At 41.5% G+C, this 16796-nt stretch overlaps 2 protein-coding genes across 3 annotated transcripts; one reads left to right on the top strand and one right to left on the bottom strand.

Annotated features, from left to right (window-relative positions):
• Positions 1-3078: 3078 nt before the first annotated feature.
• fbxo45 (F-box protein 45) lies at positions 3079-6007 on the bottom strand. The gene is made up of 3 exons (XM_080515097.1): positions 5670-6007; positions 4270-4626; positions 3079-4164 (listed from the first exon to the last, which is right to left on the bottom strand). Exons 1-3 carry the CDS (start codon positions 5994-5996, stop codon positions 3979-3981), a joined length of 870 nt encoding a protein of 289 aa, XP_080371223.1. The 5' UTR covers positions 5997-6007; the 3' UTR covers positions 3079-3978.
• A 1728-nt stretch (positions 6008-7735) lies between these two features.
• On the top strand, positions 7736-12790 carry fam168b (family with sequence similarity 168 member B). Of its 2 annotated transcripts, none has more exons than XM_080514921.1 (7): positions 7736-7844; positions 9685-9776; positions 9861-9947; positions 10107-10249; positions 10799-10997; positions 11078-11202; positions 11277-12790. In XM_080514921.1, the coding sequence occupies exons 2-6, from the start codon at positions 9707-9709 to the stop codon at positions 11188-11190; spliced, it is 612 nt and encodes a 203-aa protein (XP_080371047.1). In that variant the 5' UTR covers positions 7736-7844; positions 9685-9706; the 3' UTR covers positions 11191-11202; positions 11277-12790. The 2 variants fall into 2 exon arrangements, with proteins under 2 accessions (XP_080371047.1, XP_080371046.1); XM_080514920.1 differs by having other exon boundaries at positions 10763-10997.
• The last annotated feature ends 4006 nt before the right edge of the window (positions 12791-16796 follow it).

Below are 16796 nucleotides of genomic sequence, written 5' to 3'. Positions count from 1 at the left end.
TTTAAATTGACCGCATTTAAAGTTTCCATCATCGCAAATTCATTTTATTATACCCTGTCTTTCCTCTCCTTCAGCTATAGTGCGCTCGCTTTGGTTTTATTGCAACCTGCTGTTTTTATCTTTGTGTGCTCACTCTTCTGTGCAGGAATAGGGAATTAGGAATCAGGAAGTGACGGTGCTGTCCTGAAAGAGTCGATCGGTGATAGATTCCTTCCTGTTTTTACACAGGACATCTCCAGCTCTCACTTCTGACTCTGTTCCATCTTTGGCTGGCAATAACATGAAGTGGCTGAATATATATCTGACCCAGTCAACCAACCAGATCCCCTTTAATACATCCAAAGTGTAACAGTAACTTACGTATATACTGTATTTCAACCATTTCTCTGAAGTTTTCTTCAACTGACAAATGTCCAAAATCCAATAGGCTAAGATACGGTTCCTGTATCATCTCATTTATTCTGACATCTTATCAGTTCTTAAATAACTATACAGATGAAGCTTATTTACTGATGACAGCTCCTTTCTAAATGACACATGAACAGACTTTGTTGTTGCTTGAGGCTTTTTGTGTATAAGATGACAGCTGCCCTCTTGTGGAAAGAGGATGTGTTGGTTTAATTTTAAACCGTGTTACTTTAGGTCAGTCCAGTAGTTTTTCTTTTATTTATATATTAACTGAAATATAGCCTAGGCAAGGCTAGTGTAATTGTATAGCACATTTCAGCAATAATGCGATATTCAAAGTGTTTTAAAGAGGGAAAAAAAAACTGGACTACAGATTGTGAATATATAAATTAGCTTCTCTCAATCATGCTGAGACATCAGCTTTTAAATTCCAAATTCTTCAGTTAGATTCCTTTTTATGTTGCCTCAACCTGGCTGCTGAGACACAGATCAAAATCCATGAACACACCAAAGGTTTTGGCTTTTTAATTTCCCAGACTACTGTGAACATTCCCTTTTGGTCTGTTACTGTTGTAGTAAGTTTTGACAAACCCAGTGTATTGAGATGTTGGATAATTAGACATTCAGATAGTGGAATGTGTGTAAACAGCAAGTACAGCATCAACTGTGATCCAAGTAACTGTCATACATTATTGATGTGTCCACACACACACACACACACACACACACACACACATATATATATATATATATATATGGGCTATAATTACTGTCGCTGCAGCAGCGATGGTGCACTAAAGAGGCAACCTGATGGACAGTGGCTGCATTCAGAAGCACAGTGTGGCGGGAGAAGACAGACAGGTGGTGCAGTTAAAAGTATTGAAGGTGGAGGGAGTGACATTGATCGACAGCTCAGCAAACAAGACAGTCGGGGACAGAGCAGTGGCAAGAATGAATTAGCCCCCACTCAAGATGGGGAAGGGACAAATAGGCTGAAACGAGGGAGGCGAGTTCTCAGCACATATTCAGTCAATCATTTATTGAAGTGGTAGTGCTCTCCCACACTGGATGGAGGGCACTGTGGCGGAATATCTATCTGTATTTGTGGTAAATGAGCGTTGCTGTGTGGTGCACTCTTTTCCTGAATCATCAGTCATGCTGATCCCAGCCTGCATTTTTTTCAAAGAAAACTTGTTTTTGCCAGTGGCTGAAAGGCAAGATGCATCTCATAATGGGCAATAAAAACTCAGACATCCTGTGTCTAGATATAAGGTTGAGTCACTGTTGTATTGCTTTTATACATTATTAATAGAGGGGAGCAATGCAAAGCTTTTCCAATACAGTACAGGATGACTTAAAACAACAAAGATGAGATTCTTAATGTTGTGATTAATGATGATTTCCGTTTTTAGGCCCTACAAATAACTTGTTCTTCCTTATATTTTTGTTATGACAGTAGTGATACAAACACACTTCGCAATAACAAATCAGCTTCTTCAACTAGTCCATCAATCCTGTCATATGTTTGATGCATTGAAGAAGAGCACTGTTGTAAGAATTTCCTGCTTCTGAACAACTTAGTCACTGAAGCGATTAGGAAGTGAGCAGCACGGTGGAGCAGTGTTTAAAACTGTCAGCCTAACAGCAGGAAGGTTGTGGGCTTGAACCATGCTGATTGGCTCAGACCACAGGGTTTCTCTCTCACACTCCAAAGACTTAACTGGGAGTTGCCGTTTTAGAAGTTGAATTGTCATCTGGCACTTCCCACATGTGGCTGATTTGTTGTGCGAGAATGGATGAATGTGTCCAATGCGTTTGGCCTGTTTACTACATGTGTCCAAATGTGACGGACCGGCCAGCTATCAAAAGGGTTTAACCAAAAGAGAGGCAATCCTCCACCCACCTGTGTTTTAGAAAACCACACCCGTGCATGTTGTCGGTGCTCATCAAACAATAGATTGGAGGCAGATTAACAAGAGCAAGTACACATAGTGCTGGCCAAGAGGTTGTAGAAGTGGATCTGAAGTTTGCTGGTTCAAGTCCCACAGGTCACTGGGCATGACCTTTGACCCCCCTGCAGCCTACCAGGTGTTGTACTGTGGCAGAACACTGTGAAGAAGCATATTCCCCAAGAGGGCTGATTCAAATTAGCTGATGCAAATGGGACAATACTTTGTTGAAAACATCTTGTTGCAAGGGGAAAACAAATAAATCATCAGGTTTCACTTACAAAAGCATGAAAAATACAAGTTATTTACATTTTATGTTTACGTGGGCATATGTGGTGGATCTCTTATTGCGCCAGTAAACTTGATTGATGATGAAACTGCTGCTGCTTGTCAGTCTGTTTATAAACCGGCCTGCTGATCACCAGCTTATCGAGGGATGATGAAACATCCTCACTGTAGCAGCAGAGGCACTATTAAGTTTGCAGTATTGAAGATGAATGGGTTGTAAACTACTCCCAACTATAAGTTTGGTGCAGCTTTTATTACTTACTAAATGCTGACACACTGCGTTAGAGTTCTCCATCTTCTTCCTGTGCATTACACACATACATGCACAGACAATTATAAATTATCTTTAATTCAGCCTAAAAGTGAAAATGCTAGTCATACATTTAAAAAAAGTCACACGTCCGTTGAATTTCCACTGTGAACACACAAAAACAAGCATCAAGCCATTTATTTTTACTGTAGTAAAGTGGCACCATGTAGGCTTTATTTTCAGGCCTCATTAACCAATACAGTACCATAGATAAAACCAAGAAATAAATAATGTGTAATACTACAGTAGCACATTAAAAAAAAAAAAAAGGACACGCAGCATCATGTTACGGGGATACTTTTTAACCATATATTTAAAAAGGGGACATGTTTGAGCCTGTACACCACGAGTCCATGCACATGCATGATCTGCATGTCCTTTATATTTACTTACATCAACTCATAACATTAGATCACACTGATTTTGCATCAAATCATTATAATCTGGTCCTCGGTTATAGTTATCCTGTGCTAATCCGTAATGGGCTCTTTCCACTCACTCACACATCAAATGGATTGTGAACCTTTCCTTTAGCTGTTAACACATTTCCTTAAAGTATTTGCCACAGCTTACAGTACTTTTGGCCTCATTCAAGCAGACATGACCTCTCTTGTGAATGTTCAGCACTGTTAGTTCCAAGTTGCATGACGAAGATATATTATGTTTCCTGTGAATAAAATAGTCCAGCAGCTAAACTGTAAAAGTGGAGGAGGCCATGTTGATACAGAAACATGTTTACGAGGATCCACAATCTACAATCCTTTACCGTGCGGGTGGTCGAGTCCAAGAATCGACTGGAGGTTCATGTTGAGGTGTAGTAAAACAGACGGTCCTCTGTGTCTGTGTGAACGATGCTTTTTGTTCTGTTTGGAAGCAACAGTGACCACTTTCTCTCTGAAACTTCCAAAGGGAGGAATGTGCGCAGAGAAGTCAGCAGTCCTTTGACACGGACAGATCCTGCACGCTCCGGGGTTTGTTTGGTTTTTTTTGCGAGTTTAAATGGTGGCGGAGGACACTCTGCTTTTAGCCGTCCAAAGGTTTCCCCAGGTACACCATGGTGACTTCAGTGTTGCCGTACACCGCCGAGACAGCGGGGAACAGGCAGGCTTTGGGCAGTCCACGGAAAGCCACCCCGAGAAACTCGAAGCCTCGCTCGAAGGCTAACGTCTTGTCGTCCATGTCTAGAATCACTCGTATTCTCTCCCCGATCTGCAGACATGACGTACAATTTCACTGTTGTGTCAAAAAAAACCCAAAACAAAACCAATTTGAGGATCAATCAGTCATTTGTCAACAGTTAAAATGTACCGATACCTGATATTTAGGCGCGTTGTTGCACTGCGGGAAGTTTCCATTGACCTCCCCGTTGTGAAGCAGGTTGTTGTCGACGAGGTTCCAGCCCCAGCTCTGGTCGTCGCTGCCCAGCAGGGCCACGTAGCCTTGGCACTGCATCGCCGCCCGCTTCGTGGCAATCCCTATCACTGCCACGGTGCCAAGCGGGCCTTCCCACCAGATCTCCCAGGCGTGCCGCCCTTCCAAGAAGCCGATTTTCCCGCGCGCGCCGTCCGTGCTCTGGGCGATGGGGTTGCGGTGCAGAGTGAAGCCGTTCTTCTTTACATAAACGTTGCGGGAACAGTCGTGAGAGCTGAGAGCGTGCTGGAAGGCCTTGAGCTGTAGAATAGGACAAAAAGGATTCACAGGTCATTTCACGCATGAGGGAAAACAGACAAAAGAAATCGGGATGAAGTCACCAAAAACTGGATTGTGCTATTTGATTTCTGACTGAATCACTGATTTTAAAAGATAAGTCCAAGTGTCTTTGTTGTTCAAAGTTTATTTAGGTGGATAAGCACATTTAGATGCATCTCACATCACAACCACACTGTGGGCAAAAAGAGCAAACATCAACAGAATACAGAGTGAAAGTATTTCCAGCTACAGTTCGGTTAAATCATTGATAATCATGAAAGTAAGAAGACAAGCTGCTCAAACATCATGAGTGATTAAGATCTAAAGTCGATGGTTATTTTATTCCATTCTGATGTAGATATTAATCTACTTCACCAATTATTAAACAATTTTAAAGTCTCTTTTTTCACAGAATGTCAACTTTTACTTCAGTAAAATATAAATTACATGTTAAAAATTCTACTTTCCTTTCTTTTTTTTACTGAGGCCAAAGGTTTCTGGGGTAATTAGCGAGCAAACATATCCAAGAACATTAACATAAATATGTAGAAGAAATGCAGTTGCATGGCATGTATCAGTAAGCCTTATTTACCTCCTATGTGCAGGTCAGGGGCAAACAAAGGGCTACATGTGGACCACTGACTGTATATAGCCCTGATCTCGTTTAAAAAGATGTGCAATAATAATAATACACTTTAGGCATTAAATTACAAGGTCAATATGAAATAGAGGCCTGTAACAATAATAGGCCTATTATCTTTACAAACATGGCTTCAACACCACTTAATAATTTGACCATTTATTCAGATTCTGCAGGTATTAACCCAATATATCTATTAGATTATATCTAGGTAGATAGTACAATGACCATTACACAATAGACAGAGCCACGATCAGTTCACTGTCTGATCCTGAACCCCACACAATCGTTCATGTTGGGATCCGGCAGAGCAAAATGTTTCACTAAATCAGACGTGTTTGGAAGGAAGCTGGTTCTAAGCGGGAAGGCAGCACTTGAAACCTACTTTCCCCTTGTAGGTGGGCAGGTTGCACAGGATGTCAGACCGCAGGGCTTCATCGCTCAGGCACCGGCCGGAGAGGCTGCGCCACACCTCGCTGTTCTCATCCGCCAGGATGTTGTTCCAGTGCCAGCACACCAGCGAGCACCGCATCAGGTCGAACATATCCAGGTAGGAGAAGATGTGCTCCAGGACGCGGGCCGGCAACCTCCCCGCCACCCCGGCGCCTCCCCCGGCCGCGGCGGCGTAGGGAGCGCCGGCGGAGCTGCACCCGGCTGCCGCTGCTGCACCCAGGCAGGAGGAGCCACCTCCCCCACCGGCCGCTCCGGACATCGTGTTTAGCCCACCGCTTTTCGCCGACCGAACAAATAGCTGTACCCAAACGCAGTGGGGCGACTCCTAACGTGAGCTAAATTGCGTCATTTTAAGCCGTGAAAGCACGTACGGGGCGCAGCGCGCGACACAACAGTATGGAGGAGCCTGCTCGTCCACTTCGATGGCTGCATGGAAGCGATGCGTCAAGGTCCTTAAAGAGCGAACACACACATTACATCATTGTCAACGCAGCGGTCAAATTAATCTGTGGAAACATCAGGAACGTCGTTTGTTCAAGGAAAGTCGTCTAACTCTAACGTTTATAGGCTGTGATCTTCAGAGGACTACCTGTTAAGGATAAATATTTTTTTATTACCTGCAAGGATCATGGAGCAGGCAATAACGAGCTCAGCGCATTGCTCCAGTGTTAGCAGGGTTACGTTGTTGATAAAGTGTTCTCTCTCTCTCTCTTTTTTTTAAACAGCAGCAAACAACATAGTTTCACTGTATTCAAATAAATTGGCAAACACAAGTTATCAGGGTCAAAATAATGCCTGCGGTTTTCCACAGGGGTCGATATTGGGTCTTATGTTATTATCAACAACACATGCATCCACATTAATTTTGTTATTTTTCCAGATGACACAAATATTGTATGCACAGTGGATAACATGTAGAAGGTCTTAAAAATAATTGAAATAAATTACATAAACTTAAGTTTGGATTAGAGCATAATAATATACCCCATGATTACGATTTGGATACAGTAAAATAACTATTTACAACGTAGTTCGTAATGTATAATGTCAATATCCATTTAGTCACTGAAAATACATTTTAAGGTGTTTTGAATGACCCTAAGCTGTGTTGGCATTTATGTACAAAATCATTAAGGAGCATAGAAAGGAATGGTCAAACCAAGCCAGTTGTGGCACAAACAACATTGCAGAAACAATGCATAAATAATTTTCATTGTAATTAAGAACTATATAGATATGTTGTGATCAACTGAGGAGATAAAAGTAATCTGTAATCAAATGATTGGATCAGAATCTTTGTCAATGCACAAAAATGCACGGACAAATTACATATAGTCCCATTCAGGAAAATAACCAACCAATGAAATTTTGTATTTGAGTAATTTTCAAAAAAAGGCACATTTGTTTTCTCCACCATTGGGTCTCTTAATAATTTGTAATCAGTGTGTAGTGTGTTATAATATGTATTTTTGGTGAATAAATTGTAATTATTGTGTGATTTCCTTTGTGTTACACAGGTGACATGACTGTGTAAAAGAATTTCCTTGTGGAACAATAAAGACATTGAATCAGTCAAATCCATCCATCCATCCATCCATCCATCCATACAGAAACAGTGACAGAAATATTATAATAAACTGTTACTAATTACATTTTGTGCTGATCCAATTCCTTTGAATTCTTCAGGTATATGTAAGATAGATAGATAGATAGATAGATAGATAGATAGATAGATAGATAGATAGAGTGATACTTTATTTTTGTCCCGAGACAAATTCAAGACAAAAGCAGTAATACAAATATTTGTTTTAATGTAGTTATTCATTTCATCGCGATTTCTTCTCAAAAATTGGTTGTCCTCACACACCGAGGAGCCCTGTAGTATTTCAATTGATAATACGTCCCCCAAAAATTATTTTCTACTTCATGACACAGAAAAATAAAAAAATAAACGAATCCGCTATACCACGTGACTCCACCCGGAAGTGACGTGTTGTGCTGAAAAGAGTTCATCAAAGCATCTGGGAGCAAAACACCAGCGAGCTACATCTCATTTCTCTCCAGGACACCGCAGACAGGGACGAAGGGACGACCGGACGTGTTCACGGTAAGCCACCGCGGGTCACTACAGACACGGAGCGGCGTGCGGGCGGTCCGCGGGGCCGGGACAGACGGCTGCCCGCTCGCCCGCCCGCCGCCTCCGGAGCTCTGCGGCCTGTTGACAAGGCTGCCGCCGGCTGCGCGCTGTCCGGGGACGGAGCTGCAGGAGCGGTCAGACAGGTGATTAGCGGGTCATCCCGCCCGCTGGAGCCGACCTGCCGCGGTAAACAGGCTCCTCTCCCCCCGCGGACAGTGTGGCTCCGCAGCCGGGGGATCTAGAAGCTTGCGATAACAAAGCCCCGTCGCCGTCACCTTTCTAAATTCTTCTACTTAAAGGTTGCCATCTTTTTTTTTTTTTTTTTTTTTTCAATATGTAACGTCCGCCACCTTTTAAGGCAAAATGCACCTTGCGATCGTCAAAATGCACCAAAACAATCAAACTGCACATGATCTCCTATATTTTAAAAGAAAACCTTCAATCTAATGAGCTGTTATTGTACCTTTCCCCTCTGTGGTCGAAATGAGTCCCTAAAAATAGATGCAACATCATCCTGAAAGTAAATTAAACTGTGTTGTTCCACTTATTTATTGATATTCACATTAAAAATCAGAATTTGAAATAAAATACAATCTGTCCTCTGTGACTTCCCACCTGGCATGTTACTTACTGCATATGCACTTGCGATCATGGTTTAATTGCGTAGAAATAATTATTTATTTTACTGTCGAAGGTTTCCTTGTCAAGTGATGTAATGGTGCAGGAGCTGCCGACAGGGGGCAGCAGAGAGTCCCACCTGAACCACAGCATTTCTTTAATGAACATCATGTGGTGCAGGAGTCAAGTCCTCCGCTGGAAATGGAGTTATGAAACATGTATGAGCATTGAAAGGGAAATTTTAAAATATGAACACATTTTACAAAGCTGTTTTATTAATGCATGAGTGATTCAAATTCAAACGAACTGGATATATGACATAATGAGGCCGTTGCTCTCCAGTAACACAAGTGGCAAAAGAAGTGTTGTATATCTCGATATCTTAAAATGACAGATAATTATTTTTAAATACATCGCATTTCTAAGGTTTTATATAATCTTTATGTGACCCTTATATGCCCATAGTTTTGACAATTCATTGATTTCACCAGAATAATAGTGATCTCTTTAAGTACATTCAAACCAGGTATCGGATCAAATTACTCCACATTTCTGCATTTACTTGAATGTCCAAATTTTTTTATTATATTAATGTATTTTGATTAAATTGAAAGACCTACAATTACTCCTTTGTATTTAATTAGTTTCTGCAATTCAAATAAATTCTTCTGTCGGATGTAATCGGTCAATATTTGATCCTCTTGTGGCAAAGATTCTTTTTGTCACATCTCTGCTGTAAAATAAAACAAGTTGTGAAGCTGGAAGTGAACAAACCAGGTATTCTACCAAGTATACAATCATCCAAACTTTATATCCAAATTTATAATCATAAGGTAAGGGTGTGCAGTGAATTTTTTAATATAAGTGATGGACATCAACAACCACATCTTGAAAAATGTTAATATTATTTAAAAGTTAATAGCAATTTCTCCTTCTGGATAAACAAAAAAAGAAGGAAAAAACATCTGGTCTTAAAAAATATTATAATAATTTGACATTGTGCATTTTCTCTTAAGGATTTATCAGGCAAACTATTAAGGATTTAACAAACAAAGGCTTGAAACATTTAAAATAAGTGCAAATCAATGACATTTTCTCACTTGGCATTTATTTTAAAATCATCTCCTGTTGTTTTATGAAATATCTGACCCGGTTGTGTTTTGTTTTCACATTTTCTATCTTTTCATTGTAGTGTCTGTAAGTAGTCGACCACAATGAATCCAGTATACAGCCCTGGACCAACAGGGGTCCCCTTCACCAACACCAAGGGCATAGGCTACCCAGGTAACGCCACACGTCAATAGGAAATCTCAAAACGGGTAAATGGCCAAAATGATAGATGTTTTGTTTTTGTCTGGTTCATTACAGCAGCTGGATTTCCCGTTGGCTATGCGACTGCTGCCCCAGCGTACTCTCCCAATGTCTACGCGGGAGCGAACCCAGCCTTCCCCAACGGTGAGAAACATAAAGCGATATGAAAATATCTTAAATCAATTGGTCACTTTATTCCAGATTATAAACAAACCGGACTCAAATCATTTATTTTCTGCCTTCCTGAAGCGTTTTGTTTCAAAGCAAGCAGCACTAATGTGAAACGTGATCCTGTTCCTTCAGGCTACGCTCCAGGCACCCCGTTCAAAATGTCCTGCTCTCCCAACACGGGGACAGTCCCACCTTATTCCTCCTCACCAAACCCCTACCAGGCTGCGGTTTACCCCGTCAGGAGCACCTACGCCCAACAGAACCCCTACGCACAGGTCAGTCTGCTCGAGTGGGGAAGAGATAAGACGGTTATTTATCAGGTTATATAAAAAGAGCCTGAAAAATACATTTAAAAAAGATAATTGGAAAAAGCAACGAAAACTGAAGACAAGATAGTGAACTGTTATGTTCCCACAATATATGTTGTTTTTGCAATACTTGGCTGCAGAGAAATGGAAAATACACAGGCAAAAACAAAAACGACAGCTACAGACGATCAAGGAGTTCCAGATTTACAATAAATGATAAACTACAGTCGAATTTTCAAGCCCTGATTTATTTTCATTTCTGTATTTACCTTCCACAAGTTCACACATACAACGATTTTGATTTGTGCATGAATTATGTGAAGTTATGAAAAAATGGACACCCCAAATAAAGCTCGGAGCTCAACGTGTTGGGGGTCCAACGTGATAATTTAAAAGAGCTTCAACTTCACTTTGCTCAATTGTTGTTTTATTCTTTGGTGGCTGAAGTCTTTGTGCTTTTTTGTCTCCTTACATAATTAGTTTGAAGCTTCACAAAGAGGTTTGTTTTTGATCCAGGCGTTAATACCGTCACAACAGCAAGGCCCGTACTACACACAGCCTCTCTATGCCGCCCCGCCCCACGTTATCCATCACACGACAGTGGTCCAACCCAATGGGATGCCCGCGGCCATGTACGCGCCGCCCATCCCCCCGCCGCGACCCAACGGCGTCGCCATGGGCATGGTCGCCGGCACTACTATGGCCATGTCGGCTGGTGAGCCACAGCTGTTTTGATCATTTCAAGTGTGGGCACACACATACAAACAATTAAACTTTGTTTACTTTCCCGCTCAGGAACTCTGTTGACGACTCCATCGCCAACGCCCGTCTCCCCCCACCCGGTAACGATGCCCACATATCGGCCCCCGGGCACGCCCAGCTACAGCTACGTGCCGCCGCAGTGGTGAAGGGAGGGAACTGTGAGTTGTTAATTCGTCGGCGGCGGCTCGCAGGCGGGGAGGCTTGTATTGACGTCTGCTTCTTCCCTCCGCAGGTCAAGAAGATGGTAGATATGCATTCACACTCTACTCCAGTGTTTTTTGCTCCCGGTTCGGGGACCTGCCCGCTTCGCAGCGTCTGCAGCCGATTACTCTTCTTCCAGCATAATGTGAATCTAAAAACCCAAATACATAGAACGAGGCCCATTTGGATAGGGTGGTGATGAAGAATAGGCCCATTCCCATAACACCCCCCCCCCCCCCCCCCCCTTAATGGAATAAGGCTGCATTCCACCCCCGCCCCCTCCCCAATGCCAGCACTTCTACGACCTGCTGCATATCTCGCATCAAACTGCAAAGCCTCCATGCAAACCTTTTGTGGGCTGTCATTGCAGGTTTTTATAGCTTAAACCCTAAAGTGGTGAAAAGGGAGTTTTTGACTTGTTTCTTTTGTCTTTTCTTTTGTCTTTTCTTCTTTTTTTTTCCTTTTTTGGTTTGATTTGGGGAATAGATATGACGTTGAATGCATGTGTATATATAGATATATGAAGTAATGCTAGCTCAATCTACCTGCTGTGACAGATGCAAATTCAACAAAAGGCACACATCCAAAGGAACTTAAAAAAAAAAAAAAAGAAATTAAATAAAGAGTAATAATCTGCAATGCTGACTCACCAGTGACCATGTCTTAAATGTGAAAGTAGAAAAAAAGACGAGAAACGTTTGTTCATGCAAAAACATGCCTGCGTCATCAAGTGCAGGGTGAAACTGTACCGTTTTCACCGCTTTGTGTTTAGGTAAGTGATGCTAGGGTTTTAATGTTACTTTGAGCGATGCATTATGTCTTACCATTTTGTATTTTACGGGAGGGGGGGACACGTGGATTTCGAGTTTGTGCCTCCGCTGACGGCCATTCCAACATTCTGGATGTTTTTTCATTTTCCTGCTCTGTTCAACATTATAGAGAGAGGGAGAGAGTGTGTCGGGTTTATTTTATTCCAGAGGTTCAAAAGCAGCCCCTGCTTGGATGTACACGTTAAAGCGATCCACCTATTTTAGCCAGAAGTGTTCTCGGTGGGAGAATTATTAGAGGGTTTAATTTTGCACCCATTTAATGAGAGTGAATGAGCAGGAGTGACATTGTTTCCGCGTATGCAAGTGAAGTAAAAATACAAACCATTGGAAATGGTGCCATTACAATATGACATGCTTAGAATCCGTGACTTACATGTCACTATAATCAATTTGTTCTTAGATAGGTCTGAAGCACTACATCATTAAATCACCGCTAACTGTGGACATGCTCAGAAAAAAAAAAACAATGTAGTTGAACTCCATTTGTGAATAGCACTACTGAATAAAGGCACTAATTGAAAACAACTTGTAAAGATAACTGACATTCTGACATTGCTCGCTGTTTTACCTCAAGGTTCCAGGCTAACCCACAGATATCACTGTTTCAGAAATGCTTTTCTATGTTGCCTCAGTCACCTCAGTTTCATGATCTGTTTTGTAAATGTTATTTTTGTGATTTTGGTTCCTGTTTTGTATTCTAATGAAAGACCAAAAATAAAAACAAATACAAGAACGATCAATGTGTTTCCTGTGTTGCCTTATTAGAGATATCGGGGTCCTGAATGAGCATTTGGAGCACAACACGCTATTAAATGGGAAGGGTTTGAGACCATCTGCTTCATTGCAGGAAGTCATACAACAACATTTCTCCTATATATGTTCACATTCAAAATGTGCACCTATTGTGTCAGTAATTTTTTAGTTAGGTGGTAAGTTACACACATTCACTCGTGTGACCAATTTCCTTTTCTCCTTTCTGTTGAATAAACCATCACCTTCTTGGTTGTAATGCCTTACCACTCTATGTATTGACTAGAGGTGCAAAGAGTCCTGTCGACCACATATCAGTATTGTGGTCGACGCTCGTCCTGGGGCGAGAATTACTTGGTTCAGGTCCAAAAACATGCATCAGTTCAATGGTGATTATAAATTATGACTGTCTGTATTCCTATGATGGATTGTAATCTGTTAACTGAAAGCATTCTGAAACTTTGAGAAGGATTAAGGGGGCCTGAATGATGGGTGGAATAATTACTGAAAATCTAGAGTCAAGTATGACTGCTGCTCAGCTCCAAGTAAAAGAAAATAACACACAGACACAAACCTACTAATAATGCTGGCTCCTGTTTGATCTGCATTTATTGCATCAATATCAATTATTAAAATTGACTTTTATAAAACAAAGTTATAAGCACATTTACAACAAATACATATAAATACCAGGGTAATAATTTGTATCAATTATTCATTTAAATTGAAGTACCGAAAATTAGTATCTAATTTCAGTAATATATTAATCACTGTTAATATCACAAGTGCAGTGGTGGAAGTAGAAAATGCTTTACTAAATTCGGCCAGAGGGGGCGACAAAGCTTCCGGTCGAGTTTTTTTTTTTTTTTTCCCAGAGATGCATTGCGACAAGCGGGAACCTTCAATGTTTGATAGAGTGAAACTGGCGAACGGTCCTTGTAAACATTAGTTTTAAACTCTAAAACGGCTGTTTGTCGGAAGTGTCGTGAGTGAATAATGAGCAGCGGCACAGTTTCACCCTCTCGTCTCTTTGAGGAGCTTTTGAGACAACTTGGAGAGTGTCACTACAACGCCCTTCAAGGTAAATCACCTCACTTTATGTTCGTGCGGAGACACACACACACACACGAACACAGACACAATAAATATTAATCTGATTAGTGTTGTCCTTTAATTTCTTTTCTAGAATTGGAGGCAAAAGTGAACAGGCTGAAAAACGACCGCTGTCTGTGAGTTTATTAAACCAGCTGTGTTGCGTGCTTGACCTGGTGTTGACATTCTTGGTTATTTTTCTCAATATATCTTTGTTTGTGCTTCACAGAGATGCACAGAAGCTCGAGGGGTTTTATCATCGCAACCGGCAGCTCAAGGAGCAAAACACAAGCCTGCAAGATGCCATCAGTGACCTGGAGGAGAGGTGAGATCTTCAAACTGTGCTGCATGTTGTGTAATGATCATTATGAACATGTCAGAGAGAGAAGTCGCCTTCACTGTTTCCAGGCTTCGCGTCGGACAGTGTGAACGATCCACTCCATCAAAGAAGAATCCTAAAAACAGTCGGGATCTAAATCTACAGATTGTCACGGAATTCAGTAAGTTCCATTTGTCTGTTCTTATATTTCCTGTCACATAAAACATGTGGGTGAGTTTGCATGAATGCATTCATGTCCTTCTTGGGGTTGATTTTGCGTGTACGTATATGATAAACTTCAGTTTTCTGCCTCTTGCCTGATTTCCAGAGAGCAAAAGAATCACGTCGGAGGATAAAAACACAATCGCTGGACGGAGAAAGATGAGGTTGCAGTCGTAGGCTTCTCTTTCCACCTTGTTAAACTTCATGTTCACCGCAGTTTCTTCCTATAAAAATAACTACAAATACTCAACTTCTTAATGCTTTTTTTTTTTTTTTTAATCAGCTCTGACAGCTGCTTGGAGCTGGAGGACGGCGTCATCCCAGACTCCCCCATCCTGACCAGCAGCGAGCTGGGAAGCAAACTGAAGAAGCAAAAAAATAACGACAAGAAGAAGAACATTCGCTATGCGGAGAAGCCTCTACCGGGGTTCAACAAGTCACTATTCAACGGTCAGTCATGTTTGATGGAACCTCCTCCTCCTGCGAGGCACATTTTGTCTAACTGCTGTTGTCCTTGTTGTCACAAAGAGGTGGTTTGCACCACGAAGAAATATGAAGAAGATGAAGTGCTTGTACTAAACACCTGTGAAGAGGACGTACCGCAAATCTCCAGTAAGACTATCTACTGTACTTTTTGTTTGTTTTGTTTTTTTGGGACAACTATCTGCCGGTTTCTAAGACAAGAAGAACTGCAAACTTGATGTATACTACTGTCATCAATAACAGAGGTGATATAAGGGACTATTATCTATGGATGCTCGTCATATCAGTTTAGTTTGTTCTGCATTTCTGCACGCTCACAGAAAGTCTTCCTGTGAATTTACTCAAGTCACTGGTCGCAGCCACATTTCAGATGACTATGTAGACCGAGGGAAAATTAGGTTTGGTGTCTATTTCATTCTAGACGATGTGGACGGTTTTGCGGAGGAGGTGATTGCAGACACATGTGCATTTGATCTTCTTGAGAAGCACCCAGTGGTAAGTAAGTGGGTGAGAAGCAGAATTATTAGAGTATTGTGGCTGTTTGAAATGTTTTTTTTTTTTTTAGAAGGTGGAGAAAACTACAAGTCAGCAAAACAAGCAAGACAATAAATTGAAGTAAGCACCATCAGACACATTCATATGCGTCACGGACACTGAATCATTTGAAAAGTTTCCTTCAAATTAACTCTGACTTAATGTCATCCAATCTCTGATGTTTTAAAGCTCCGGTGCTCTCGGTCGTACATCCACGAGGATTTACAGTCCCGACCCGACCACTGAAAGATCCCCGTCCCTCCTTCCAGTCGTCAAACGCTCTCTGCAGGCCACTGATCGCACGGCTGAACAGAAAAAGCAGGAAAGCAATGCAGAACGGATCCAGGAAGCCGCGGACACGAAGAAGGAAGAGAAACACATTCATTTTGGACTGCAGAACAGAATCTCTGGGTGTATGAGGAATCAGGGTTTCAAGAGGAAGCCACTGGATGATGAGGCAAGACACGTGTCCAAAATCTTTATTAAATGAGTGCATGTTGAAGAAAGAAGCTAAATCTGGTCAAGAAAACTGCAACTCGCTATGTGATGCTGAAAAAATCTATATATATTATTAGTTGCAATAAAACTACCAAAATGCATTAATATAAAATTTGAAAAAATGTCCTTATATGTTTATATCAGGAGGAAAGAAGACAATCTGGGACTTCCAGCCAAGATCCACCTGTTCCTTATTCAAGCCCGGTGTTTAAGAAGCCGAACGCAACATTTATGAGGGAAGCTGAGGTTGTTGCGAGGAAAAGCCCTACTCTGGAAAATCTGAATCCTTCACATGACCAACCCGCTGCGGAACATGGTATTTAGCTCTCTGCAAGTCATTTAAAGAAAGAAGAAGAAAAAAAATACATATTTATGAACAGTTGAGCAGCTGAAAACTATGTGTATTTTTTTCACTGTGATGTCAATTTAGCCACAAAAATAGATAAAAAAAAATGTTGCTGATGTTTGGGAAAAAAATTCCAAGGGATGTTTGGTCTTTCACCACAAGATGGTGCAGTAAGATGAAACATTGAATGCACCTTTTCCAGAAGCTGCTTGTTCACAATCAGAGGAATCAGTGAAGCCAAAACCCTGAAAGCTCAGTTACACATGAAGTTGAACTTGAAATGCAACTGTGTTGAATCCGAAGCAGAAACGAGGCACCCGGTGGAGCCGGTGTGGAGCGTTGACCCCGCGTTGGCTCTGTCCATGTACGACAGCGAGACAAGAGACGAGGTACGCTTACCTGGATGTTGCATGAAAGGGGCGGAGTTTACAGCGTCTGACACATCGCATAAATGGAGTTTCAAGTGATCTTTGATAG

This window comes from Blennius ocellaris (genome assembly GCF_963422515.1).
Source record: "Blennius ocellaris genome assembly, chromosome: 19".
Taxonomy (NCBI): Eukaryota; Metazoa; Chordata; class Actinopteri; order Blenniiformes; family Blenniidae; genus Blennius; species Blennius ocellaris.
The sequence above is the reverse complement of the archived record's forward strand: the minus strand, read 5'-3'. Positions and strand labels throughout refer to the sequence as shown.